At 50.7% G+C, this 27,484-nt stretch overlaps 2 protein-coding genes across 2 annotated transcripts in view; one reads left to right on the top strand and one right to left on the bottom strand.

Moving 5' to 3' along the window:
• RHOG (ras homolog family member G) overlaps positions 1-2,889 on the top strand; it is a 1,041,648-nt gene extending 1,038,759 nt beyond the window's left edge. Inside the window, exon 3 of the mRNA XM_050756544.1 lies at positions 1,663-2,889. Coding sequence (XP_050612501.1) covers positions 1,731-2,306 — 576 coding nt within the window. The 5' untranslated portion in view covers positions 1,663-1,730 and the 3' untranslated portion in view covers positions 2,307-2,889. The remainder of the gene's footprint in view (positions 1-1,662) is intronic.
• Positions 2,890-3,504: 615 nt separating this feature from the next.
• The window catches only part of PGAP2 (post-GPI attachment to proteins 2), a 29,631-nt gene continuing 5,651 nt past the window's right edge, over positions 3,505-27,484 (bottom strand). Inside the window, 7 exon segments of the mRNA XM_050756551.1 lie at positions 3,505-4,547; positions 4,747-4,855; positions 5,496-5,602; positions 5,738-5,990; positions 13,043-13,225; positions 19,338-19,512; positions 22,468-22,486. Coding sequence (XP_050612508.1) covers positions 4,417-4,547; positions 4,747-4,855; positions 5,496-5,602; positions 5,738-5,990; positions 13,043-13,225; positions 19,338-19,512; positions 22,468-22,486 — 977 coding nt within the window. The 3' untranslated portion in view covers positions 3,505-4,416.

Here is a 27,484-nt window from a genome sequence, read left to right on the forward strand (position 1 = left end):
GATGGGGTGGGCCGGGCGCGGTGGCTCAAGCCTGTAATCCCAGCACTTTGGGAGGCCGAGGCGGGCGGATCACGAGGTCAGGAGATCGAGACCATCCTGGCTGACACGGTGAAACCCCGTCTCTACTAAAAAATACAAAAAAAACTAGCCGGGCGAGGTGGCGGGCGCCTGTAGTCCCAGCTACTGGGGAGGCTGAGGCAGGAGAATTGCGTGAACCCGGGAGGCGGAGCCTGCAGTGAGCCGAGATCCGGCCACTGCACTCCAGCCTGGGCGGCAGAGCGAGACTCCATCTCAAAAAAAAAAAAAAAAGAATGATGGGGTGGCCAGGTGTGGTGGCTCACGCCTGTAATCCCACCATTTTGGGAGCCCGAGGCAGGTGGATCACCTGAAGTCAGGAGCTTGAGACCAGCATGGCTAACATGGCAAAACTCCATCTCTACTAAAAATATAAAAATTAGCTGGATGCAGTGGCGTGTGCCTGTAGTCCCGGCCACTCGGGAGGCTGAGGCAGGAGACACTTGAACCTGGGAGGTGAAGGTTGCAGTGAGCTGAGATCGCGCCACTGCACTCCAGCCTGGGCGACAGAGAAACTCCATCTCAAAAAAAAAAAAAAAAAAAAAAAAAAAACAGATTTCCCCCTTGCCAGAATACCCGGGATTGGGATAGGGCAGCTCTCTGAAGAATTGAGCCCCTTACTCAGCAGGTTTCTTACTGTGCCTTTTGGTTTGTACTCAGTAGCCAAGATACTAGGTTTGGAGAGGGCAGGGTGGGCCCTGAGTTGAGAGAGGTTCTACCTATGGCTGCATCACAGAGTGACCTGGAACAGCTGTCCTGTGCCAGAACCCTTTCCAGTCTCCTGGTGGAAAGTGTCCATATTTAGTAGAGGATCTAGTGGATCCCTAAATTTGTGCACTCTCCTTTTGTGTCTGTATAGCCTGGAAAATAGCTAATACTGGCCAGGCGTGGTGGCTCACACCTGTAATCCCAGCACTTTGGGAGACCAAGGCAGGCGGATCACAAGGTCAGGAGATCAAGACCATCCTGGCTAACTCGGTAAAACCCCGTCTCTACTAAAAATACAAAAAATTAGCTGGGTGTGGTGGTGGGCGCCTGTAGTCCCAGCTACTCGAGAGGCTGAGGCAGAATGGCGTGAACCCAGGTGGCGGAGGTTGCAGTGAGCAGACATCGCACCACTGCACTCCAGCCTGGGTGACAGAGCGAGACTCCGGCTAAAAAAAAAAAAAGAAAAGCTAATACTTATGGATGAGGCACTGTTTTAAATGCTTTACGTGTATTATATAATCCTTATAATGACTCAATGAGGTAGATATTATTTTATCCTCATTTTACTGGTAAGAAAACTTAGGCATAGAGAGGTTAAGCAATTTGTTCAGGGTTACACAGCTAGGAAATGCAAAACCAAGATTTGACCTTAGTTTATCTGGCGCCAGAGCTTATGTGCTTTCTACCACATTATACTGCATCTTTGCTCAGTCTCAGGGCCTTTCATTGTGTATCTTTCTGATGACTGTCTTGATGGGACTTTGGGATAGTGTCAGGTTAAGGGAACAGGAGCCGGTTTCCCTTTGTGTGCCCTTATCTTTTCTTCCCAGTAGGCAGAGGCCTCCCTAACCAAGAATGTCCCCTTTCATCCATCCACAGGTCACTGCAGCCAGAGAGGTCCAGAAGAGAGAGGAGGCACTGCCTCCACTACAGCAACTGCACCCACGATGCAGAGCATCAAGTGCGTGGTGGTGGGTGATGGGGCTGTGGGCAAGACGTGCCTGCTCATCTGCTACACAACTAACGCTTTCCCCAAAGAGTACATCCCCACCGTGTTCGACAATTACAGCGCGCAGAGCGCAGTTGACGGGCGCACAGTGAACCTGAACCTGTGGGACACTGCGGGCCAGGAGGAGTATGACCGCCTCCGCACACTCTCCTACCCTCAGACCAACGTCTTTGTCATCTGTTTCTCCATTGCCAGTCCGCCTTCCTATGAGAACGTGCGACACAAGTGGCATCCAGAGGTGTGCCACCACTGCCCTGATGTGCCCATCCTGCTGGTGGGCACCAAGAAGGACCTGAGAGCCCAGCCTGACACTCTACGGCGCCTCAAGGAGCAGGGCCAGGCACCCATCACACCGCAGCAGGGCCAGGCACTGGCCAAGCAGATCCACGCTGTGCGCTACCTCGAATGCTCAGCCCTGCAACAGGATGGTGTCAAGGAAGTGTTCGCCGAGGCTGTCCGGGCTGTGCTCAACCCCACTCCGATCAAGCGGGGACGGTCCTGCGTCCTCTTGTGACCCTGGCACTCGGCTTGGAGGCTGCCCCTGCCCTCCCCCACCAGTTGTGCCTTGGTGCCTTGTCCGCCCCAGCTGTGCCTTAAGGACTAATTCTGGCACCCCTTTCCAGGGGGCTCCCTGAATGCCTTTTTCTCTGAGTGCCTTTTTCTCCTTAAGGAGGCCTGCAGAGAAAGGGGCTTTGGGCTCTGCCCCGCTCTGCTTGGGAACACCGGGTATTCTCATGAGCTCATCCAAGCCAAGGTTGGACCCCTCCCCAAGAGGCCAACCAGTGCCCCCTCCCATTTTCCGCTACTGACCAGTTCATCTAGCTTTCCACACAGTTGTTGCTGCCTATTGTGGTGCCTCCTCAGGTTAGGGGCTCTCAGCCATCTCTAACCTCTGCCCTCGCTGTTCTTGGAATTGCACCCCCAAGATGCTCTCTCCCTTCTCCAGTGAGGGAGCCACAGAATCCTGAGAAGGTGAATGTGCCCTAACCTGCTCCTCTGTGCCCAGGCCTTACGCATTTGCTGACTGACTCAGCCCCCATGCTTCTGGGGGCCTTTCCTACCCCCATCAGCATCAATAAAACCTCCTGTCTCCAGTGGCCCCGGCTCCTCCCTGTGTGCTGGGCATTAGCGGGTGGGCATGGGCTAGGGCTCCCCAGAGACTGGGAGCCTTTTGTTTTTTCTAGTAGACAATAGGCTTCATTGTGGTCCCCTCACCCCCCAATTTCCCTAACAAAGCTCTAGGCTCCCTTGGAGGGGGCAGTCTTGCTCTGGGGCCCAGTCACAGATGCTATAGTGGACTCAGACACAAAACTTGAGGAAAGATTTCCTGATCTTAGGACTCAGAAAGGGAGAGGTTGAGAGCCATTAGCCTAAAGGCAGATGCTCTCACAGTCATGCATCTGAGAGCTGTACCTCACATCACCAAGAGGACAGTGCTTTAACAGGAGTTGGAGTTTGAACCCAGGTCTCTGCCTCAACTGAAGACTTCCAGGTATCCTAGCTTGCAGTCCTAGAATCATTACAGATAGCTCAGTCACTCCTGCTCACCAAAACAGAGGCTTAGACCAGCCTTAGGAGACTCCAGACCTAAGGGGGATTGGGGGGATGCTGCTAGGAGTCATACCCTGCCATGGACTTACTCCCTCCCAACTCTTGAGCCTGTTTCTCTCCCAGTTCCTATCAAACAAGATGAGCCCCAAGACTGGCAAGCGTAAGCGACTGTTGGCCCCCCCCAAAAATTTATTTTCCTTTAAAACAAAACATACAACCAAAATTTAGGGTTTGGAGCAGTAAGGAAGACAGGAGATACCAGAGAGCCCATTTTACAGTAGAAATCTGCATCTGACCCCTCTATCCCATACCTTTGCAAAGGAGGGGAGGGGTCTATAAGCCAGAACTTTCAGAAGAGAGAAGAAAACACATGGTGTGCTGGTGCTGTTTCTGGAGCAGGTCATCCTTTAGGTACAAAACACCACCTCCACCCAATGACATCAGAACCACTGACTGGTTCTGAGTAGAGCCCTTGGAAATCATACAGCCCACCCATCCCCCATCAGACACATGGACACACTGAGGCTCAGATAGGGAAGGGTACATACCATAGGGCGCACACCACATCAAAAAGGTGAAGTCAGGACTAGAACACCTGAGCAGCTTTAGCAGGGGACTGTGGCCACAGGCCTGGATGTGCACAGTAGATCATGAAATACATTAGTCCTGTGAATGACCCCGTGGAGAGAAATGGCTGTGGTTGTCAGGGAGCAGCAACTGCTCAGGGGCTCCTGACCTCAGTGAAAGATGACTATGTAAAGGCCAGAAAGTGGGTGGTGGTCATGAACCTCAGGACGTTTTTTTAGCACCAAATGGTGGAGCTCTCTGCCAGCTCAGCTTCTTGGGTTCCTCTCAGGTAAAGGTGATGTTGCTTGAGGACCCCATGCCCATATGAGGGGTGGAGAGGAGAAGCCAGCAGCACTGGGGTGAGCCTTGGCCTATGCCCTTCCTTCTTACCCTTCCCCCATCTTCAGTAAGGCCAAGAGAGGATGTAGGGTGGGGAAGGCCAGAATGGTATCTTGTTTCTTGTTTCTGGGCAGTGGGCTTCCTCCTCCCAAGCAGGACTGAAGAGTTCAGAATCGCTTTTCCTCAGGCTGAGAGGTTATGAGCAGCTCCTTGTTCCCGAAGTCCCACCAGGCCGTCATGTGGAACGCCATGTTGGTTAGGACAACAGTGTACTCCAGGATGGCAAAGATGGTGTACACTGTTGTGAGGACACAAGGAACAGGGCATGATGAACTTCCTGCTACCCCCTCAGGGGCCTCTTGATAAATCACACCACCATTAGTCTGCCACAGAGAACACAATGGCAGTCAGTCCCCAAGACCATTGCCCATTATCAAAAACATCACTGCTGCCCCGAAGCCACTCATGACTGCCTGTGGATCCTATCCTGACCTCACCTCCAGCCTCACAATACATGTTGTGCCGAAAGTAGACAGCCAGCGCCGAGAAGAAGGAGATGAAGTTGATGACGAAGAGCCGCTGTTTCCAGCTGTAGGACTTCCGATCCTAGGGAATGGGCTGTCTGATCACTCTGCAGCTTGCTGGGATGAGAGCTAGGGCTCCCCTCTCAGCCCTAGCTCCTAAGGCTGGGTCTTATCTCCCTTGGCTCCCACTAGTGGTCATGGAAGGGAGCACAGGCAGGGGCAGCAAGAATGAGGAACATGTTGACGTCCCTGCCTCTGGGGGAGTGATGGGCCAAGGAGCAGTGGTATTCCTGCCCCTTCCACTTCAGGGGGATGGAGTATGAAAGTTACATGGAGTCACCCACCAACACTACCTCCAAATACTGTGCGGGGAAAGAAACCCATATACACATGTGGGGCGCTGAAATTATGACAGACCACAGTCCCCTGACACTGTTCCTAACTCACTGCCGCCTAGATGCGACTCCTCATTCTATCCCCATTTGCAGCCTCCATCTCTTCTATTCTCCAGTCTCCCACACTACCCAAACACAGTGCTATAGTCCTAGATTCTGACCAACCACCCTCAGTTTGTCACCAAGCCCCAGCCCCAACCCCAGCACCCCTCTGCCAGGGTTCCCATTAGAACTTAGTTCCCACCTCACCATTACCCAAATCCTGAGGACAGATGTCCTTGATTTTCTTCTGGGTTGCTTGGAGCCCCCGCTAGGGATAGACCGTACCTCCTGACTTACTGTGTGCTTCTTGGTCAACCGCCAGAGAATACAGGTGAGGAGCATATGCCCGAGGGATGAGGCGATGAACACAATGAAAGCATTTTCGTGGATGGCTAGAGGGAAAGAGGATTGGGAGCCACATTGCAGGGAGTGCCCACACCACTAAGTAGGAGGGGTCCGAATGTGGTAGGGGCAGGCCCCTCCCCTCAGGGAACCCTTCCCCACTCCTCCCTCATCCGGGCACCCACTGAAGTCCTCGGAGGAGGAGACATAAGTGAGCACTAGCAATGCAAGGTTCTCCACGACATTGAGGCCGAAGTTGAGGCGGCAGAGCGGGCGATAGCAGGAACACGGGGAGGCGCAGCTGAGGTAGTGGTTCCAGTAGGCGAAGGCCACCAAGAAGCGAGGCGCCGAGTGCAGGCCGATGCAGAAACGCCACACGTAGCGCTGGGGCACCTCCCCGCCGATGGCCGAGCTCACCGAGGGCAGGTAATTGGGCACCTAGAGAGTTGTGACCTGTCTGGGCATCTGCCTCTGCCAGCCCCACCCATGTGGAGAACCTTCTCTCCATCTAACAAAATCACTCTGGCCTCTGCTCCAGTCCCTCCCCTTCCAGGAAGTCCTCCTTCAGATGTCCCCACACCTCTCCCAAGGGACCTCTCCTTCCAGGTCCTAGGCCCAAAGTGCTGGATTCTCATTCCCCAGCTATCCTGGGATTTGTGCAGGAGCATGGTGGGACCTTCTCCATCTCCCCTGCAGACTGGAACCTGCCTGTGTTTGGTCAGTGTGAAGATGGGTTCAGATGCCCTACACCCATAGCTCAGAGCTGTGCCTCCACTAAGACCCTGGGTGAGTTCCAAGACCTCAGATTCATTCTAGAGGACAGGGATGAGTCGCAGACTATCTGAGCTTCCTTAGAAAAGTGCTGGATTCACTGGTCAGCTAAGATGTTGCTCAGTCTGCTCCCAGCGCCATTGATTCCTCTAGGCAGGTGTGCCAAGGTGGTAGAATGGCAGCCCTGCTCTGATCATGATTAAGAAAGTGGGTAGGCTGGGCATGATGGCTCACACCTGTAATCCCAGCACTTTGGGAGGCCAAGATGGGTGGATCACCTGAGGTCAGGAGTTAAAGACCAGCCTGGCCAACACGGCGACACCCTATCCCTACTAAAAAAAAAAAAAAAAAAAAAAAAAAAAAAAGGCCGGGTGCGGTGGCTCACGCTGTAATCCCAACACTTTGGGAGGCCGAGGCGGGCGGATCACAAGGTCAGGAGATCGAGACCATCTTGGCTAACACGGTGAAACCCCGTCTCTACTAAAAATACAAAAAATTAGCCGGGCGTGGTGGTGGGCGCCTGTAGTCCCAGCTACTCGGAGACAGAGGCAGGAGAATGGCATGAACCCGGGAGCCGGAGCTTGCAGTGAACCGAGATCACGCCACTGTACTCCAGCCTGGGTGAGAAAGCGAGAGTCTGTCTCGAAAGGAAAGAAAGGAAAGAGAGAAAGGAAAGAGAGAAAGGAAAGAGAGAAAGGAAGAGAGAAAGAAAGAGAGAAAGAAAGAAAAGAAAGGAAAGAAAGGAAGGAAAAAAAGGAAAAGGAAAGAAAAGAAAGAAAAGAAAGGAATGAAAGAAAAGAAAGGAAAGAAAGGAAAGGAAAGAAAGGAAAGGAAAGGAGGAAAGGAAAGACAAGAAAGAAAGGAAAGAAAGAAAGAAAGGAAAGAAAGAAAGAAAGAGAGAGAAAGAAAGAAGAAAGAGGGCCGGGCGCGGTGGCTCAAGCCTGTAATCCCAGCACTTTGGGAGGCCGAGACAGGCGGATCACGAGGTCAGGAGATCGAGACCATCCTGGCTAACCCGGTGAAACCCCGTCTCTACTAAAAAATACAAAAAACTAGCCGGGCGAGGTGGCGGGCGCCTGTAATCCCAGCTACTCGGGAGGCTGAGGCAGGAGAATGGCGTAAACCCGGGAGGCGGAGCGTGCAGTGAGCTGAGATCCGGCCACTGCATTCCAGCCTGGGCGACAGAGCGAGACTCCGTCTCAAAAAAAAAAAAAAAAAAAAAAAAGAAGAAGAAAGAAAGAAAAAAGAAAATGGGTGCTCCTAACCTGGGGTAGTCTAAGGAAATGACCATGTTCTCGTGCATCTCCACCATCCATCTTTCTCAATGCCTGGAACTCCTATTGAAGCCTCAGTCCTTAAAGCTGAGGAAAAAGGAGGAGATAATACACAGCTGCAGCGACTGGCGTCTTCCTTGTTTGAGAGGTGAAAGGATGGAGGATGACTGAACAATGGTTTAGACAGGGACAGGAAAGCCAAAGATGGGAAGAGGCTTTCTTAGACTTCAGGGCCTAAAGCAGTGCTTCACAAACTTTAATTACCCATACACCTCACTGGGGGAATTGTTTGAAATTGCAGAAGGCTTGGAACCTGAGGATCTGCATTTTTAAATTTTTTCACTTTGTTTTCCCCCTTTTTGAGTCAGGGTCTCACTCTGTCACCCAGGCTGGAGTGCAGTAGCATGATCATGACTCACTGCAGCCTTGACCTCCTGGGCTCAGGTGATCCTCTCACTTCAGCCTCCTGAGTAGCAGGCTAATTTTTGTAGAGACAGGGTTTCGTCATGTGTCCCATGATGGTCTCAAACTCCCGGGTTTAAGCTATCCATCTGCCTTGGCCTCCCAAAGTGCTGGGACTACAGGCATGAGCCACCTCACCTGGCCAGAATCTGTTTTTTGTTTTGTTTTGTTTTGTTTTGAGACGGAGTCTCGCACTGTCACCCAGGCTGCAGTGCAGTGGCGTGATCTCAGCTCACTGCAACCTCCGCCTCCAGGGTTTACGCCATTCTCCTGCCTCAGCCTCCAGAGTAGCTGGGACTACAGGCGCCCGCCACCACGCCCGGCTAATTTTTTGTATTTTTAGTAGAGATGAGGTTTCACCATGTTAGCCAGGATGGTCTCGATCTCCTGACCTCGTGATCTGCCCTCCTCAGCCTCCCTAAGTGCTGGGATTACAGGCGTGAGCCACCGTACCCAGCCGTTTTATTTTTGTTTTTGTTTTGGACACAGGGTCTCACTTCGGTTGCCCAGGCTGGAGTGCCATAGCATGATCTCAGCTCACTATAGCCTCTACTTCCTGGGCTCAGGTAATTCTCCCACCTTAGCCTCCCAAGTAGCCACCACCATGCCTGGCTAATTTTTTGAGTTTTTTTGTTTTGTTTTGTTTTGTTTTTTAGTAGCAACAGGGTTTTGCCATGTTGCCCAGGCTGGTCTAGAACTCCTGGACTCAAACAATCCACCGCTCTCGGCCTCTCAAAGTGTTGGGATTACAGGCATGAGCCAACACGCCAGGCCAGAATATGCTTTTTTTTTTTTTTTTTTGAGATGGAGTCTCGCTCTGTTGCTCAGGTTGGAGTGCAGTGGCACGATCTTGGCTCCCTGCAACCTCTGCCTCCTGCGGTTAAGCAATTATCCTGCCTCAGCCTCCCGAGTAGCTGGGATTACAGGCAGCTGCTGCCACGCCCAGGTAATGTTGTGTTTTTAGTAGAGATGGGGTTTCACCATGTTGGGCAGGCTGGTCTCGAACTCCTGACCGGTGATCCGCCTGCCTCGGCCTCCCAAAGTGCTGGGATTACAGGCGTGTGCTACCATGCCCAGCAAGAATATGCATTTTTAAAAGATTCCCAAACTGTGGAAATGTCTAGTCCATTGCCCACACTTTCTGTGCACTTTTGCAGACCTCCAAAGAGGGCCAGCACAGTGCCAGAGCCCAGTAACACAGCAAGGGAATGAACTTGCTCTAACTATGGAGGGACAGTCTTTGGAAGTGGAGTTCTGAAGGACCATCATTCCTTTCTTTCAACGAGATGCTAGACTGCTGAGAAGGTGAGCAATGCTGCAGGCAGCTCACAGGGCAACCCACAGGTAGGCCTGGGGCAAGACTAGACAGGGGGCTTCACAGCCTCCACAAAAAAGGAGATGGATTCCCCTCTGCACTGTCAGAGGAAGCTAAATGCAGAGCTCTGGGAGAGAAGATGCTGGCCTCAAAGCCATAGCTTAAGATATCATAGCTTGAGACCAGGCTCAGACATGCACTCTGAGTAATGTGAGGGGGCAGCATAGAGGCTCAGGAACTGCACAAAGCTGAGTCTGTACCCCAGCTCTGCCTTTATTAGCTGGGTGACCTTGAGCAAGTCACTTCACCTCTCTGAGCTCCAATTTCCTCATTGGTAAAATAGATATAACACCACCTACCTTGCAGGGTGTTTATGAATTCTCTTTATTTATTTATTTTTTTGAGACAGGGTCTCGCTCTGTTGCCCAGGCTGGAGTACATTGGCGTAATCTCGGCTCATTGCAACCTCCACCTCCCAGGTTCAAGCGATTCTCGTGCCTCAGCCTGCCAAGTAGCTGGGACTAGAGGTGCCACCACTCCCAGCTAATTTTTTTTTTTTTGACATGGAGTTTCACTCTTGTTGCCCAGGCTGGAGTGCAGTGGTGTGGCCTCAACTCACTGCAAACTCCACCTCCCAGGTTCAAGCAATTCTCCTGCCTCAGCCTCCCGAGTAGCTGGGATTACAGGCACCCGGCCTCTAATTTTTGTATTTTTAGTAGAGATGGGGTTTCACCATGTTGGCTAGGCTGGTCTTGATCTCCTGACTTTAAGTGATTCGCCTGCCAAGGTGCTGGGATTACAGGTGTGAGCCAACGTGCCCAGTCATATGAATTCTAAATATAACATGTATAAAACATCTGCAGTATCTGGCATGCAGTAAGTACAATAAGTGATGGTTTTCAGAAGACAAAATTTCCTGTAAAGAATGCAAAAACGCTGTGACCTACATGGCCACAGAGCATGGGAAGGTCTGCTTATGGGTGAGAGGCAGGAACCTCCAAGTTTCCTTACTAGATTTTTCTGTGTTGAGTTACTCCGAGTTGGGTTAGTCAGAGTGTTGCCTCTGCTTCCTGGAATATTCATTCTGAAAACTACTCCCCAATCTCAACTATAAGGAAAACAGGACCACCATTTAAAGCTTGACTGGGAGAGCCTAAAGGATTCAAGGGCCCTGAACCCTGACCACTGTTGGGAATGGGTATTGGGGAGAAACAATACAGGGTTTGGGGAAGGCCTCAGAAGGAAATGAGAGTTAGGGCATTGTGGCTGCTGGTCCTGTCTTAATGAGCTTCTCTCAGATTACGGATGGGGGTGGGATTCTAAGAGCCAGGACTGTCTCTTCCATCACATACACACACACGCACACATACACACAGACACATACATATAATCAGGTACATGTACTCCTACCCCCAGCCCCATTCCCAGCACACAAGTTCCCCACTCACCGACTGCACCAGCAACAAGCAACATCAGGAGCTATGAAAAACCAGGTACACAGCTCACCCCAAACTTCCCCATGTGCCCAGAGCTAAGAGTACTGAGAGACAGGAGGATAAGCCCTTTCTGATAGGACAGTAGATCAGAAACTCATATGGTATAAAGACAGGGTTCCCCAAAATCCCCTTTCACAGCACCTCACATTTCACCAAGAGATTCATTCCTTTGGCCTCAGGTAAAAGTCCCCCCACATTATAGATGCCTTCTCTAGCTACCCTACTGTCCCCTGCCCCATGCCAACTGCACAAAAACTCCAATTGCTGTCAATCCCACTTTCTACACCTCTCTGGACTCCATCCCTCCTCTCTATCCTCACAGTATGCATCTTAGCTCTGGTTCCCCCAGTAGCATGAGCTACTGCACTAGCCTCCTTATACCCTAGTCTTGCCCCTGCCCTTAAAGCTGTTCTCCACTCAGAAGCTAGAATGGTCTTCTAAAGCACAAACCTCCAGCCTACACAACATGGCAAAACCGCATCTCTACAAAAAATATAAAACTTAGCCAGGCATGGTGGCATGCACCTGTAGTCCCAGCTACCCAAGGCTGAGGCTGAGGTGAGGAATCACCTGAGCCCAGGAGGTCAAGGCTGCAATAAGTCAAGATCAGGTCACTATAATCCAGCCTGGGAGACAGAGTGAGATCCTGTCTCTAAATAATTAAATACATAAAGCACAAATCTGATCATGTCCCTTTCCTGCCTAAAATCCTTCCAAAGCTCTTGATAAAAATTGCCCTCTGGATAATATCAAAAGTTGTCAGCCTGGCATTCACAAAAAGCCTTCTTTACCACAGAGCAACAATGTCCCCCCCTCCAAGAAGAAAGTGATCCCCAATTTCCAAGCTGGGTGAAGTGCCTCCTCTGAGCCCCACAGTCACTGTACTCTTTTTTATCATAATAGGAACCCCAGGTCACTGTGTTGTGACAGTCTGTGTCTAAGGACTGACTCTCGTAACAATGAGATGTTAAGGGCAAGTCCATATCTAATTCCATGCCCCTAGCACAGAACCTTTATCCCTGGGCCCTCAGGAAAGGCCTAGTGGACTGATTCTGGGAGACAGAAGTCCATCCAGGTTTCTGGCTGGCAGATCCTGTGTGGACACAGGTTGTGGGGCCCGGGGCTGCCAGTCGGAAAAACAAAGCTTGAGGATCCAGATCAGAGCTGAGGATGGATCCTCCAAGGTCAGTCCCTGAGTCTGGGCCAAAGCTACTTGTTACATCTCCCATCTTCTGGTCTCACTTTACCTCCTCAGTCCTGGCTTCCTTTCCAATCTGTCTCCTTCCTCTCATGATCTCTCCTGCCCACTCCAAACCCTTCCCTTCCCCCATCACCTCCCTCTAACCCCCCACTCCCTTGCACTGTTATTGTTTTTTGTTTTTTTGGCACAATCTCGGCTCACTGCAACCTCCGCCTCCAGGGTTCAAGCAATTCTCTTGCCTCAAGCCTCCTGAGTAGCTGGGATTACAGGCACACATCACCATGCCCAGCTAATTTTTTTGTATTTTTTTAGTAGAGACAGGGTTTCACCATGTTGGCCACACTGGTCTCAAACTCCTGACCTCAGGTGATCCTCCTGCCTTGGCCTCCCAAAGTGCTGGGATTATAGGCATGAGCCACGGTGTAGAGCCTGCTGTTTTTTTTTATTTTGTTTCGTTTTTGAGACAGGGTTTTACTGCTGTCACCCAGGCTGGACTGTAATGGCGTGATCTCAGCTCACTGAAACATCCACTTCCCAGCCTCAAGCAATTCTCCTGCCTTAGCCTCCCAAGTAGCTGGGACTACAGGGGCATGCCAGGGCACCCAGCTAATTTTTTTGCATTTTTTTATACAGATGGGGTTTCACCATGTTGCCCAGGCTGGTCTCGAACTGAACTCAAGCGATCCACTGGCTTCGCCCTCCCAAGGTGCTGAGATTACAGGTGTGAGCCACTGCGCTCAGCATCTCCCTTGTATTTCTATCATCATCTTCCAACTCAGGGAGGACTGTGATTCTATTCTGTCTGAGTCTCCCCCCATGAATTCTCTCTGACTCTGACTTACCTACCCTTCCCCATCCCCTTGTCCTTTTCCCTCTCTCTGACCCTCCACTTGCTCTCCACTATCTAATTCTACCCTAACTGCCACCTCCTGACCTGGTCCTGACCCAGGGGCTGGGGAGCTGGCACTCACCCCACAGTCAGTGGCCACTGTGTACTCAAAGTGGAACACCAGGGACCAGATGATGCAGAAGAAGAAGCCGAACACAGGAAAAGTGATGACCCACCAGACCATGGCCGTGAAGCGAAGCCGGAACAAGGTCCCATCGGGGTCCAAAGGCTGGGAGGCCGCAGAGAACATCCTGTAGGGCGTGGCCTAAGCAGCACGAGGGATACAACTTGGGGCCTGGTGGGATACCTGGGCCTAGGAAAGTGGGGCCTTTTCCAGAGATGGCTCCTTAGAGTATAAGGAAAAGCCAGAGCAGAAAGGGTAGAAAAGGCCTAAGGGAAAAAGGAAGACAGTGCAGAGGAGAAGAAACAGAGGGAGATGGGACAGGAGCAGCAGAGACAGGCAGGGTCAGAGCTTAGGAATCCCCTTGGCACCCTGATACTCTAGGTCCACCTCTTGAAGAGCCTACAGAAGAGAGGCTCCCGGTGGCTTGGACAGGGAGCTCTGGTGGCCCACTTCACTCTCACAACCCTCATAGCCACTCAGGAGAAGGGTCAGAGGTAGAAAGGTTATTATTCCCATTCCACAGAAGGGGAGACTGAGGCCCAGAACTATGCCAGGATCAAACACCAGGATTAAGGCCTCTTGCCACCTGACAGCTTCAGGTTCTAAGTCAAGACTTCTTTCAGGCCAGCTAACAAAGGGCCGTTGGCTCAGAAAGGCCAAAGCCTTCCTACTGACCCTGTCTGACCACATTCCTGCTCCTTACCCAAGTTCAACTAGGAACAGAGGGAGTGCCCCAGAACCTATTTCAATGGGGACACAGGCTGCCAGCCATCCCACCCCCAGGCTCTGAATGATCCAAGCCTCAGGCCAGTGGTACCCTGAACCTAAAATACCAGGTCCCTGTGGAGGCCCAGACCTACATCTCCTCCCTATCTGAGGAGACACAATGTCACCCAATCCAAGATTTGGGGGAATCTGAGGGTCATGGAAACCTTCTCTGCTGAGCTTCAGCCTCAAGTCCTGGGCCAGACCCAGGAGGCCTCTGTCCAGATCAGACCCAGACCCAGGGAACTGAGCTTCTTCCAATCCCTTCCCCCTCCTGGTAGACAACTCCCCCTCACAACCCCACTGCCCAACCACTTTGACCCCTCAAGCTGGGCTTCCCTCTGGATCAAGCTGAGGCAGACGGAGATGGCTTAATATTAAAAGGCCTAGGACCCTATCTCCCCTTGGGACTCATACTTCCCTCCACTAAGGAGACCCAGGAATGGGGTCGGGGTGGGGGCCTCACGAAGCAACACTCACACTCGGTGCTGAAGAATCTGGGTCTTGGGTTGAAGGTTGTAGCCAGACTGGGACTATTCTAAGACTGGAGGGTCCCACCCCCTGCTCCTCAGGGCCTGCCCTCCCGCCCACAGTACTCAATTCTCCACGCCTGCCCAGGCACACATCCTTCCCAGGATCAACAAGCATATGTCATAAATCCTAGAACACTGTGCAAAGGTAAGATGTGATAGTGGCTGAGGTCAGCTGGCAGTAGCTTCTTTGCCAGTGATGGGGGCAGGGACCTTTCCGAGAGTTATGTCCAGGGACGCAGGCAGGTTTCCAATAAGGTAAAGAGAGAAAGCAAAGAGGGATCTGGCCCTTTTCTGTTAGAGCAGGACTGAGAAGGCTTGTTGGGCCTCACTGGAGAAATGGCTAAATCCTATGATAATAGAAGCAGGATACAAAAGAGATCTCGACAAGCCTAAATATGAGATAGAAATGTTCAGCCTGCACCTGTGCAGAAACAGCTAATGGCAGCTCAGACTGCATCAACAGAGGTCTAACAGAAAGGAATAAGAATGAATAGTCCCGAGGCTGGGCGCGGTGGCTCAAGCCTGTAATCCCGGCACTTTGGGAGGCCGAGACGGGCGGATCACAAGGTCAGGAGATCGAGACCATCCTGGCTAACCCGGTGAAACCCCGTCTCTACTAAAAAATACAAAAAAAACTAGCCGGGCGAGGTGGCGGGCGCCTGTAGTCCCAGCTACTCGGGAGGCTGAGGCAGGAGAATGGCGTAAACCCGGGAGGTGGAGCTTGCAGTGAGCTGAGATCCGGCCACTGCACTCCAGCCTGGGCGACAGAGTGAAACTCTGTCTCAAAAAAAAAAAAAAAAGTATTAATAGTCCTGCTTTTGTCTCTACTGCCCAGGCCACCTAGAGTCCTACACCCAAATCAAGGCCCAGCAGAGAATAGTGACGAACTGGGTCAAGCTCAAGGGTACATTCAGGATAGGGAAGAGCCTAGAAACCATGTCCTGGGAAGGTTGCCTGAAGGAACTGGATTGCCTGAGCTCAGGAGTTCAAGACCAGCCTGGGTAACACAGTGAAACCCCGTCTCTACTAAAATACAAAAAGTTAGCCAGGCATGGTGGCATGCACTTGTAATCCCAGCTACTCGGGAGCCTGAAACAGGAGAATCTCTTGAACCTGGGAGGAGAAGGTTGCAGTGAGCCGAGATCGCGCCATTGCACTCCAGCCTGGGTGACAGAGCAAGACTCCGTCTGGAGAAAAAAAAAAAAAAAGAAGATAGACTCGAGGCCCCTCATTACTGTCTTCTTGTCTCTGCAGGGCTGACCTGAAGCCATGAGGAGAGAATAGTTCTACAGCTATCAAAGAAGAGCCAGGGCCAAGGCAGAGACTCACGGGAAAGTAGGTACATACTCACTATAAGTAAAAGCCTCAGCCTGGCCAAGATAGTGAAACCCCGTCTTTACTAAAAATACAAAAAATGAGCCGGGTGTGGTGGCGCATACCTGTAATCTCAGCTACTCTGGAGGCTGAGGCATAAGAATGGTTTGAACCCAGGAGGCAGAGGTTGCAGTGAGCTGAGATCGTGCCACTGCACTCCAGCCTGGGCAACAGAGCAAGACCCTGCCTCAAAAAAAAAAAGAGAAAGAAAGAAAGAAAAGAAAGGAAGGAAGGAAGGAAGGAAGGAAGGAAGGAAGGAAGGAAGGAAGGAAGGAAGGAAGGAAGAAAGAAAGAAAGAAAAAGCTTGGGCTAGGCACAGTGGCTCAAGCCTGTAATCCTAGCACTCTGGAAGGCTGAGGCAGGAGGATCACTTGAGCTCAGGAGTTCAAGACCAGCCTGGGCAACATAGTGAGACCCTATCTCTATTTAAAAAAAGAAAGAAAGAAAAAAAAAAAAAAAAAAAAAAAAAAGGCTGAGCACGGTGGCTCGCGCCTTTAATCCTAGCACTTTGGGAGGCCAAGGCAGGTGGATCACCTGAGGTCAGGAGTTTGAGACGAGCCTGGCCAACATGGTGAAACCCCATCAATACCAAAAATACAAAAATAGCCAGGTGTGGTGGCGGGTGCCTGTAATCCCAGCTACTCGGGAGGCTGAGACAGGAGAATCACTTGAACCCAAGAGGCGGAGGCTGCAGTGAGCCAAAATCATGCCACTGCACTCAAGCCTGGGCAACAGAGTGAGACTCTGTCTCAGTAAAAAAAAAAAAAAAAAAAAAGAAAAGAAAAGAAAAGAAAAGAAAAAGGCTAATTATTAGTTATTAAGCTTCCTTAGAACAGGCTACCTGGGGAGGAAGGAAGCTCCCCATCACTGGGGATCTGTGAGCAGAGGCAAAGTAATCAATTATAGATATGATGGACTAGCTTGCTTCTTTTATTCCTAGGGCTGGCCATTTCTGAGATACTCTGAGTAGGAAATGCAGAGCAAATATAAAAATTCCAAGGTGGAACCAACACCCTAGTCTCAGGGAGTGGGGACAACATACCCTCAGGGTCACAGACCTAGTACTGCTCCAGAGGGACCAAGTACTCCAGCAACTATCTATGTCTTAATTCTCTAACTGGTATACCAAGAACAGGTAATAGGCATGCAAGGTATGCAGTAACCTAGCTAATAAACCAAGGCTATTGATGCCATTAGCCCTTGGAGTCAGCCACAAGGGGCAGAGCAAACAGCCTAGACTGTTTAACTCCATATGCCATACAAATACTATAATTTTGCTTGGACTATGATTGACTTATACCATCCCTTCCTTTCCCCAGGGCACTGGGCTAGAGAGTCCTAATCATTTATTCAACCAACACTTTCTGGCCAGGCACAGTGGCTCATGCCTATAATCTCAGTGCTTTGGGAGGATTGCTGGAGGTCAGGAGTTCAAGACCAGCCTGGGCAACAGTGTGAGACCCCATCTCCACACACATACACAAAAATTAGCTGGGCATGGTTGTGCATACCTATTGTTCTAGCTACTCAGGAGGCTGAGGCAGGAGGATTACTTGTGCCCTGGTGGTTGAGGCTGCAGTGAGCTATGATCATGCCACTGCACTCCAGCCTAGGCAACATGGCGAGACCCCATCTCCACAATTTTTTTTTTTTATTAAGCTGGGTGTGGTGGCTCACACCTGTAGTCCTAGCTACTCAGGAGGCTGAGGTTAGGAAGACTGCTTGATCCCAGGAGTTTGAGGCTGCAGTGAGCTATGATATGCCACTGCACTCTGGCCTGGGCAACAGAATGAGACCCTGCCTCTAAAACAAACAAAAAAAAACCCCAAATACTTTCTCACTCAAATGCAGTGCCCACCCTCAAGGAGATTCCCATCTGGTGGGGAAGACAGATACAAATATTATGTGATAGATAACACAGGGAACTGTGGGCACCCAGAGGAGACAGTGATTAAGTTAGCCACAAGTAGGATAGGGAAGACATTTTAGAGCTAGCTGGGCAGGGTTTTGCAGGATGATCAGGAGTGGCTAGCGTAACAGGAACATCTGATGCATTATCTGAGATAAGCACTAGGTCAGGAAAGGGTAATCCTTCCCTTCAGATTACCTGTTCGCCCTTTTCTTTCAGTTCTTTCTAATAGCTCCCAGCCCCGGGTCTCATCAGATTGGGTGTCCATACCTCAACACCCATGTCTACCCACTGACAAATCAGGAGGAGCAGAAACTCCAGTCACATAAAGAAAAGAAGTGAGGTTCCACCCCATACTCGCAGCTAGACCACACTGCTAATCCTAGTCATTTCTCTGAAGCAGATGCTCTTTACATGAAGGGGAGATCCAGCTGGCTGGGGCCTTCAGAACTCTGAGGGACCCCAAAGATGCATATGCAGAACCGGCCTCTCCTCCACCTACAGCCCCTAGGCTAAGTTCATTTCCTGCCCTGCCTTCCAACCTGACAGTCTCTTCCGCCGCCTCCTTCTTCTGCTCCTCACACTTCATCATCCTCCCTAAACTACCTTCCCATCCTTCCTTACCTAGAGCTCTACACTAGACCTGGGAAGGAGCGGGACAGGAATTATCAACCCTATTTTATTTTTTGGAGATGGGAGTCTCACTGTCACCAGGCTGAAGTACAGTCAGACAACCATAGCTCGCTGCAGCCTCAGACTTCTAGGCTCAAGCAATCCTCCCACCTCAGGCTCCCAAGGAGCTAGGACTACAGGTGCACACCCCCATGCCCAGCTAATCCATTATATTTCAGACATGAGGAAACTGAGGCTGGGTCTCTGTCTCAGGTAATAAAGAGTCAGTAAATGAATTACGAGTATAACAGAGTTTGACACATGTCCCACCCCATTTACTTTGATATCCTAGAGAAAGTAGTCTTACATCTTTCTTCCTGGCCCCGCGCCCCATATCCCTGTCCAGAGGGTACACAGACATCTATGGAACCTTAGAGGCCATGGGACTCACCCCAAGACACATACACATTTACATAATCAGATCTCCATACAGACAGGCACAGATATAGTCTCTCTCACATACAACCCACTCAAACAGTCATGACCCTCACAATCACACACACGTATACTGAATTACATTCCTACAGACAGGCAGAAGCCCATAGTGGTACATTAAGAGGCCCAAAATACTCGCTAGCCCAATCCTGTTCTCTCTCCACTTCTCAGAAAACCCTGGGGTTCCAGAATCTGCTCTTCTATGAAGTAAGGATTTGATTCTAGGTCTGCCCTCTGGACAGGGATATGGGGCGTGGGGCAGGAAGAAAGATGTGAGACTCCTTTCTCTAGGATATCAAAGTAAATGGGGTGGGACATGTGTCAAACTCTGTTATAATTCATTTACTGACTCTATATTACACTTCAGTGACTCCAGCCTCCAGAACCTCACAGAAGGCGGAGGGAGACTAACCCTTGAGATTTCAATTTGCAGGCAGCCCCCCAGCAGCCCCATATGTTTGATGGGCCCCAACGGAGAGCTGGCTAATCTTGTTAAAAGATATTCAAGATCTAAAGAAGATCCAGATCGGCCTGAATATGAGGTATCAGTGTCCCCATGCCCTACCCCACAGTGTGTGGCCGTTGTCTCCTTGAAGTGGAAGAGCAGGGACCAGAGGATGCAGAAGAGGAAGGCGACAAGTGGACAGCAGACTGTGACCAGGGCCACCATGGTGAAGCGGAGCCGTACCAGGGTCCCATCCCGATCCAGTGGCAGTGGGACCTGGTACATCTTGTCAGACCTGGGGATGGAGTGGCATGCTGTCAGGGCCCCAGACAGCAAGGCTGGGACTCAGTGATGAAGTCAGCCCTTGTGCTCAGTCCTAAAATTAGCTGTGTGCCATGGGGTGGGGAGTATGAGAAGGAAGTTGCCTAAACTTGGATAGCTCCTGCCCTGGATGAGGAAGACTGACTCAGAATTGAAAGACAACATTCCACCTCAATTTCAGCGGGAAGACAATGAACCAAATCTGTGCTAGGATAAAGCTTGAATGGATTGGGAGAGCTTCTCCTCACTCCTCTCTGCCTAGCTTGACAGGCCTAGGACTAGAGAAGTTGCTTTAAGTGTCTCTACTTATTTCAAGAACCAACCCTAAAACCTACCAGTGGATGGAATGGCCCATCTCCTCCCCCAGGCCTTTGAGCCTCAGGCCCAGCCTCCAGGCTTCAAGGCCTCTCATCAGCTCTCATTGCTTCCCCACTGGCCCAGGGCCCTCCCGCACCTTCAGTCCCTTCCCAGGCTCTGTGTGCTCTGTGTGCCTGCACCGCAGTCCACAGCGGCAGGGATTCCATGGAAGCTGACAGAACCCCGAGCCCTCTGCTTGTCCCAACCTGCTCTCTCACGTGCCCCGAGAATGAAAGGCTTTGCAGAATCAGGTCTGGTGCTAGCCTGGGCTTGCTGTTTGCTGGAGAGAGCTGCTTGGTCAGCTTCTGGAGGCTCCCCAGTGCCCAGGGGGCTGTCCACACCACCCTCCTGTGAACAGATGAGGGTTCCTGGGGACTGTGATTTCCCCCTTAGATAAGGGTAGCTAAGGTCAGGAACTATAACAAATAAGTGTATACCAACAATCCTAGCTCAGCTCCCCACAGTGTACAGAAGGGAAAGTTGGGGCAGGAATCTTCTCAGGATCACATAACAGATACATGTGGGACCCACAAAGAGTTACACACTGCAACTCTGGCCTTCCTTGACCCCTTCCTCTCTGGGTCTGAGCTTGAGACAGAAAGGTCAGGTTAGGACTGGAGTGAGAGAGGCAGAAGACGCGCCTGTTCACAGGAGGAAAAAAAGGAAAAACCAAATTCTACATAGATGAGGCAGTTAGCCCTATTCCCACTGTAAAGATAGAGAAACCAAGATACTCAGAGAGAGAGAAAGGTTCTTCCTCAAAGCCCTATGCTGAGTTGGAGAGAAAGCCACCCCTGGAACGCTGGCTGCTTGTTGCCAAGCTAGGGCTGGCTCCAGACACATAAAGAATATACCCTTCTGGGCTCAAAGGCCTTGTCAAATCAAGTCCCAACTCTTCCGAGCCCCACCCACAAGACTCTCCCTTTAGTCCCACCCTCAAAAAGAACCTTGATCTCAGTTAGGTTGGCATCCTAGCATTCCAGAACGAGCCAGGTGGCTACGCCTCCACATCCTCACCCATTTTCCCCCAGCTGCCAGGCCTGATCAGGCAGCCTGCTCCAATTGCTCAAGTTCCTATCTCCCTTTTAGGAGCATCAGGGATCTCCCCAGGGAGCTGGAAGTGGCTCTGGTGACCCTCCCAGAAAAAAAAAAAAAAAAAAAAAAAAAAACATTCCCTGGATCATCCCTAAATGGACTCTGAGTCCCTTAAGGCCCTAGATGGGGAACATCTTCCTCACTCAGCCCAAAACTAGACTCTGAAGTTGCAGTAGCACTAGTCTTCCCTCCCAACATCCATCCCTGAAGCTTGCAGCTCTAGATCTCTGAGGAACCACTAGGATTCCCAAATTGAAAACTAGATCTTCAGGGAATGAAGAGGCACTGCCCAAATCAGGAGTTGATGAGGAGGTTCAAGGGACAGTCCATTCCAATTCTTGGAGGTATGCCTGGCCTCCCATTTAGCTGTGTGACCTTTGGCAAGCCACTTAACCACTCTAGATCTGTTTCCACAGTTCGGCAACATGGGAATCACAGGGTTTAGATTACCTCTAAGGTCCTTCAACTTGGTCATTCTACTCCACACCTCACGGTGGAGCTGAAGGGCAATTGTTCAGTCTGCAGACAGCTCTACATTCCTCACAGGTACTACTTAGCTGAAAATCGCTTTCTTTGGAGCTACCTCAGCTCCAAAGTCCCTAGAGATGTTCTCAGCCTGGAGTCTGAACCCACATTTACTGAGTGCCTACGGAATACTAGGCTCCCTGCTCTGTACTTGATACACATTGTCTCTTTTAATCCTCACCATAATTCTATGAGGTAGGTGCTACAGCCTGTATATTTCCATTTTACAGATGAGGAAACTGAGGCTCAGGGAGGTTCAAAACACTCAAGGCCAAGGCTAATAAATGGCAGAGCTGCCATTCAAAACTAGTCTATGGGGTTCCAACCCTGGGGCCCCATCCTCCCCACCTAGGGCTCCTGACCAGGAGGCCCCGTGGAATAAAGAAGGGAAAGCTCAACCCCTGCACACCCGGCCCCATGCTGGGGAGGGAGAAGAAGGGGGCCAGCTCGGCAAGTCCAGACAGCAGCAGTTCCTGGGAAACAGAGTGTGTGCGATAGCAGGGCAGGCACCAGGACTCCCAGAGCGTGGGGCCCGGCCCTGCAGAGGCCGGACCGCGCGGCCAAGCTCCCCTGAGTGGGGCTGCCCGGCAGCCCAGCACACCCATGCCCATACTCACCCACGCGGTGGTGGCCAGATTGCCGGCGGAACCCTGGGGCCCGGGCGGCCCGGGGTCGGGGGCTGACTCTGCTGGCTGGTCAGAGCGCGAACGGCGGGGGCGGGGCCGGCGCTCTCGGGGCGGAACTTAGAGAGGAAACTGCGCCCAGATCCTCCGGTGGCTCCTCCCCGCTTCTGGAGACCCCGACCCGTGGCTCTGCCCCTCAATCTGGTGTATCCTCAAACTATGCTTTATAGCCCGGGACTGCCCCCACTAATTTCGGCTGCGTGCGGGCAGCCGTAAGAGCTCTGGATACCTGAGTTTAGCATGTTAGATAAGCCACCTTGTCGCCTTACCGCTCAGCTGCGTTCCATCACCTGTTGAAAGAACACAAAATTAATTCAACAGGGGCCGGATTTCTTTCTCATCAGCCCGTCTCTCCTGCCCCGCACCTCCATTCTAACCGAATAATCCAGCCTCGCCCTTCTGAAACATTAAGCCAGTTTCCTCCCAGCCTTAGCGCCCCTCCCCCAAACTTTGCTCGCCAGGATGGTTGGGGACATTTCAGCAATGGTCATAGCACCTTTGCAGGCAATGAGAGCCGGTAAGGCACATCCCAGAAAGTCTGGCCTAGTGCTGTTCCCGCCTTTGTTCAGGAGAGGGCGCCCTGTCCTGTGTACAGCGCAGAAAGAGGATCTCCGGCCACCAGCCTTAGGTCTCTCCACAATGAGAGGACTGATCCCCAAAAACCAACTGCCAGAGTTCCCTCCCTACCCTGACCATGACTGACGCATAAAAGAACTTGAGGGGGACCCCTGGCTCCCTTTGCAAAGACCATCTACCCCAACGGGAAAGGAGGGTGAAGAGACCAAGCATCTCTCCTGCAAGGGCACGGGGGTAGTCAGAGCATCTGCAGCGGGTGGAGGACCTCTAAGCTAGTCACAGCTAACATCGCACTTTTCCACTTAAATCCTTAGCAATAACACATTCTGAGCACGCAGTATGTCCCAGGCACTCTTACTTTTTATGTTATCTCATTTATTTAATCCTCATAAAACCCCTGTGAGGGCCGGGTGGCTCACGCCTGTAATCCCAGCACTTTAGGAGGCCGAGGCGGGCCGATCACCTAGGGTCAGGGGTTTGACACCAGCCTGGCCAACATGGCGAAACCCCGTCTCTACTGAAAATACAAAAATTAGCCGGGCGCGGTGGCGGGCGCCTGTAATCCCAGCTACTTGGGAGGGTGAGGCAGGAGAATCGCTTGAACCTGAACCCGGGAGGCGGAGGTTGCAGGGAGCCGAGATCGCGCCACTGCACTCAAGCCTGGGCGACAAGAGCGAAACTCCGTCTAAAAAAACAACAACAACAACAAAAAACAAACCTGTGAAAATAGATACGATCTCGGCTCACCGCATCCTCCGCCTCCAGGGTTCAAGCGATTCTCCTGCCTCAGCCTCCCGAGTAGCTGGGATTACAGGCGCCTGCTACCGCGCCCAGCTAATTTTTGTAGTTTTTAGTAGAGATGGGGTTTTGCCTTCTTGGCCAGGCTGGTGACCTGACCTCGTGATCTGCCCCCACCTCGGCTTCCGAGTGTTGGAATTACAGGCGTTAGCCACCGTGCCTGGTCTTGTCTTTTTTTTTTTTTTTTTTTTTTTTGAGACAGAGTTTCACTCTGTCACCCAGGCTGGAGTGCAGTGCCACAATCTCGGCTCACTGCAACCTCCACCTCCCGGGTTCAAGCGATTCTCCTATCTCAGCCTCCCAGGTAGCTGGGACTACAGGCGGCACCACCATGCCCAGCTAATTTTTGTACTTTTAGTAGACACGGGGTTTCACCACATTGGTCAGGCTGGTCACAAATTCCTGACCTCAGGTGATCCACCCGCCTTGGCCTCCCAAAGTGCTGGGATTACAGGTGAGGGCCCCCGCTGGTAGATACTATTTAATATCCTCATTTTACCAATGGAAAACAGGGAAACCAAGTTACCTACTTACACAGCTAATAAATGCTAGAACCAGGACTCAAGTCTGGTACCTGAGATAATTCCCATAATCCACTACATGCTGTTAATGCCACTTAGCATTTGGTGGTTAATTTGCCAGAGCTCTTTTTCGTGCGTTCACTTTGGTTCATTCACCCAGCCTAGGCCCTCTCTTTGACAGGCCTCATGTGGAGCAATGCTGGAGGACCCAGAGATACCTCAGACACTCTGAGGGGCTCTGAAGTCTGGAGAGAGTGCACACTCAGAGTGTCTTATTCTAAAAACTACTTTTCTTGATTTTGAATTCTCCCCTATCCTGTTCTTTAAGGTGCCAGGACAAATGGACTAGTAAAACTTTACAAAAAGAACCACCTCCCTCCAATTTTGGCAACTAGATTCAGGTTTTCTGCCTTGGGGTTTCACGTCATCCTCTTCCTCTAGCTCCAACCAGGGGTGTCTGCTCCCGGCCATTGTTCCCTTTCTTGACACCTTGTCTGTTCTCTTGGCCCTAAGTACCATTCCCTGAGCTGGGTCCCCTTTTCCTGCCTCTAGACTACCCCCAATGCCCAAACCTTGAGGTGCTCTAATTTAGATTAATTCTTTAATTTTCTGGTGATTTGGGAAATATGGGCAATTCACCATACAGCCCTGAGCCTCTGTTTCCTTGTCTTTAAAATGATTTTATTTATTTAAAACAAGCTCTTGCCGGGCACAGTGGCTCAGGCCTGTAATCCCAGCATTTTGGGAGGCCAAGGTGGGTGGATCACAAGGTCAAGAGATTGAGTCCATCCTGGCCAACATGATGAAACCCTGTCTCTACTAAAAATATAAAAATTAGCTGGACGTGGTGGTGTGTGCCTGTAGTCCCAGCTACTCGGGAGGCTGAGGCAGGAGAATCACCTGAACCCAGGAGACAGAGGTTACAGTGAGCCGAGATCGCACCGCTGCGACAGAGCAAGACTGTGTCTCAAAAAAAAAAAAGGTCTCACTGTCTTCACTGTCTTGTCTGGGCTGTTCTTGAACTCATAGGCTCAAGCGATCCTCCTTCCTTGGCCTCCCAAAGTGCTGGTATTACAGGCATAAGCCACTGTGCCCAGCCTGTAAAACTGATTTAGGAATATCCACACTGGGTGTGGTGGTTTACAGCAATTTAGGAGACCAAGGCAGGAGGATCACTTGAGCCCAGGAATTCAAGACCAGCCTAGGCAACATGGTGAATCCGTCTCTACCAAAAGATACAAAAAATTAGCCGCGTGTGGTGGCACATACTTGTACTCCCAGCTACTCAGGAAACTGAGGTGGGAGGATTGCTTGAACTCTGGAGGCAGAGGTTGCAGTCAACTGAGATCATACCACTCCACAATAGCCTGAGTGACAGAGCAAGACCCTGTCTCAAAAAAAAAAAAAAAAAAAAAAAAAAGGAATATCCACATCGTAGGGTTGTTGTATTAAAGGTAATTTAGCAGTGTGCCAGGCATGTAGAAGGTACTCAATACATGATGGTCATTATGATTAGACATGTCAGCTACAGTCTGAACTTGTCCTGAGCTTTTTCTGTATTGTCTGACCTTGGCTGTCATGGACCCTCTCTGAATCTCTTTATTTCACTGTCAATTTGAAAGACCTTGTCTACCTTGATTTACATGAGGGAAGATAAAAGAAATAAAAGGAGTTCTTGGGCCAGATGCCGTGGCTCACGCCTGTAATCCCAGCACTTTGGGAGGCTGAGGTGAGCAGATCACCTGAGGTCAGGAGTTCGAGACCAGCCTGGTCAACATGGCAAAACCACATCTCTACTAAAAATACAAAATTTAGCCAGGCCTGGTGGCGGGTGCCTGTAATCCCAGCTACTTGGGAGGCTAAGGCAGGAGAATCGCTTGAACCCAGGAGGCAGAGGTTGCAGTGAGCCAAGATTGCGCCACTGCACTCCAGCCTGGGCGATAGAGTGAGACTCCACCTCAAAAAAATAAATAAATACAAATTAAAAATAAAAATACAAAAAGAAAAAGAAAAAATATTCATTGCATTGATTTAATAGAACTGGGTTCTGAAGAATGGGCAGTATTTAGACAGGTAAGCAGAGATTGAGGAAGAGAAAGGAGACAAAGTAAGCATGGCTGGGGTAGGTATAGAGGCAGGGACACAGACTGCTAAAGACATCCAGCTTTAGACCAAGCTCTGCCACTGCTTCCTGGGAAGCCTCAGGAAAATCAGTGTTCTTCCTGGTTTAAGGAGGAGTTATTCTTGTTCTTCTCAAAGATCTTTTTCATGACCAAGACATCCTTCCTGGATGGCTTTACACCACCCACCCCCAGCTCACTCATCTTGCTCTAGCCTCACTCTGACTCAAAAAAGAATTAAATCTTCCCCTGTTCATCTGCTTGCTTCCCTGTTCATTTAGCTTGAAATGTTTTCTCTTCCTGCCTCCATCTCAGGAAACTCTATCCTTCCTGTAAAGGTATTTATTAGCATGACACTTTGGTAAGTGAAGAATGCATGTGGTAATTTCTAGGGAGATCACTAAAATAATACTAATAGGAAAAGAGAATTTAACTTTCACACTGGTATAGTGGGAAAAATGGGCCGGGCATAGTGGCTCACGCCTGTAATCCCAGCACTTTGGGAGGCTGAGGCAGGTGGGTCACCTGAGGTCTGGAGTTTGAGACCAGCCTGGCCAACATGATAAAACCTTATTTCTACTAAAAATGCAAAAATTAGCCAGGTGTGGTGGCACACACCTATAATCCCAACTACTAGGAAGGCTGAGACACGAGAATCACTTGAATCTGGGAGGCGGAGGCTGCAGTGAGTCATGATCACGCCACTGTACTCCAGCCTGGGCGACAGAGTGAGACTTAAAAAAAAAGATGAATATAGCAGTAAATTCATTAAATGCATTAGACTAAATGCTATGGTTAAAAGCCAAAGTATTGGCTGGACACAGTGGCTCGGGCCCGTAATCCCAACACTTTGGGAGGCCAAGGCAGGTGGAATATTTAACGTCAGGAGCTTGAGACCAGCCTGGCCAACATGGTGAAACTCCATCTCTACTAAAAATACAAAAATTAGCCGGGTGTGGTGGCAGAAGCCTGTAATCCTAGCTACTTGGGAGGCTGAGGAATGAGAATTGCTTGAACCCGGGAGGCGGAGGTTGCAGTGAGCCGAGATTGCGCCACTGCACTCCAGTCTGGGTGACAGAGTGAGACTCCACCTTGAAAAAAAAAAAAACAAAATACAAAGTATTGCTCCCATGTCATAGACAAGGAATTGGGGCAGAGAAGAGTTAAATAACTTAGGCAAGACATAAAAAGTAGCAGATCTACAACTTAAGCTTAGCTCTGACTCCAACTTTGCTGCTTCTCTGGAAGGAAGTCTCATCCTTCCACAATTC

This window comes from Macaca thibetana, chromosome 14 (assembly GCF_024542745.1).
Source record: "Macaca thibetana thibetana isolate TM-01 chromosome 14, ASM2454274v1, whole genome shotgun sequence".
Lineage (NCBI taxonomy): Eukaryota > Metazoa > Chordata > Mammalia > Primates > Cercopithecidae > Macaca > Macaca thibetana.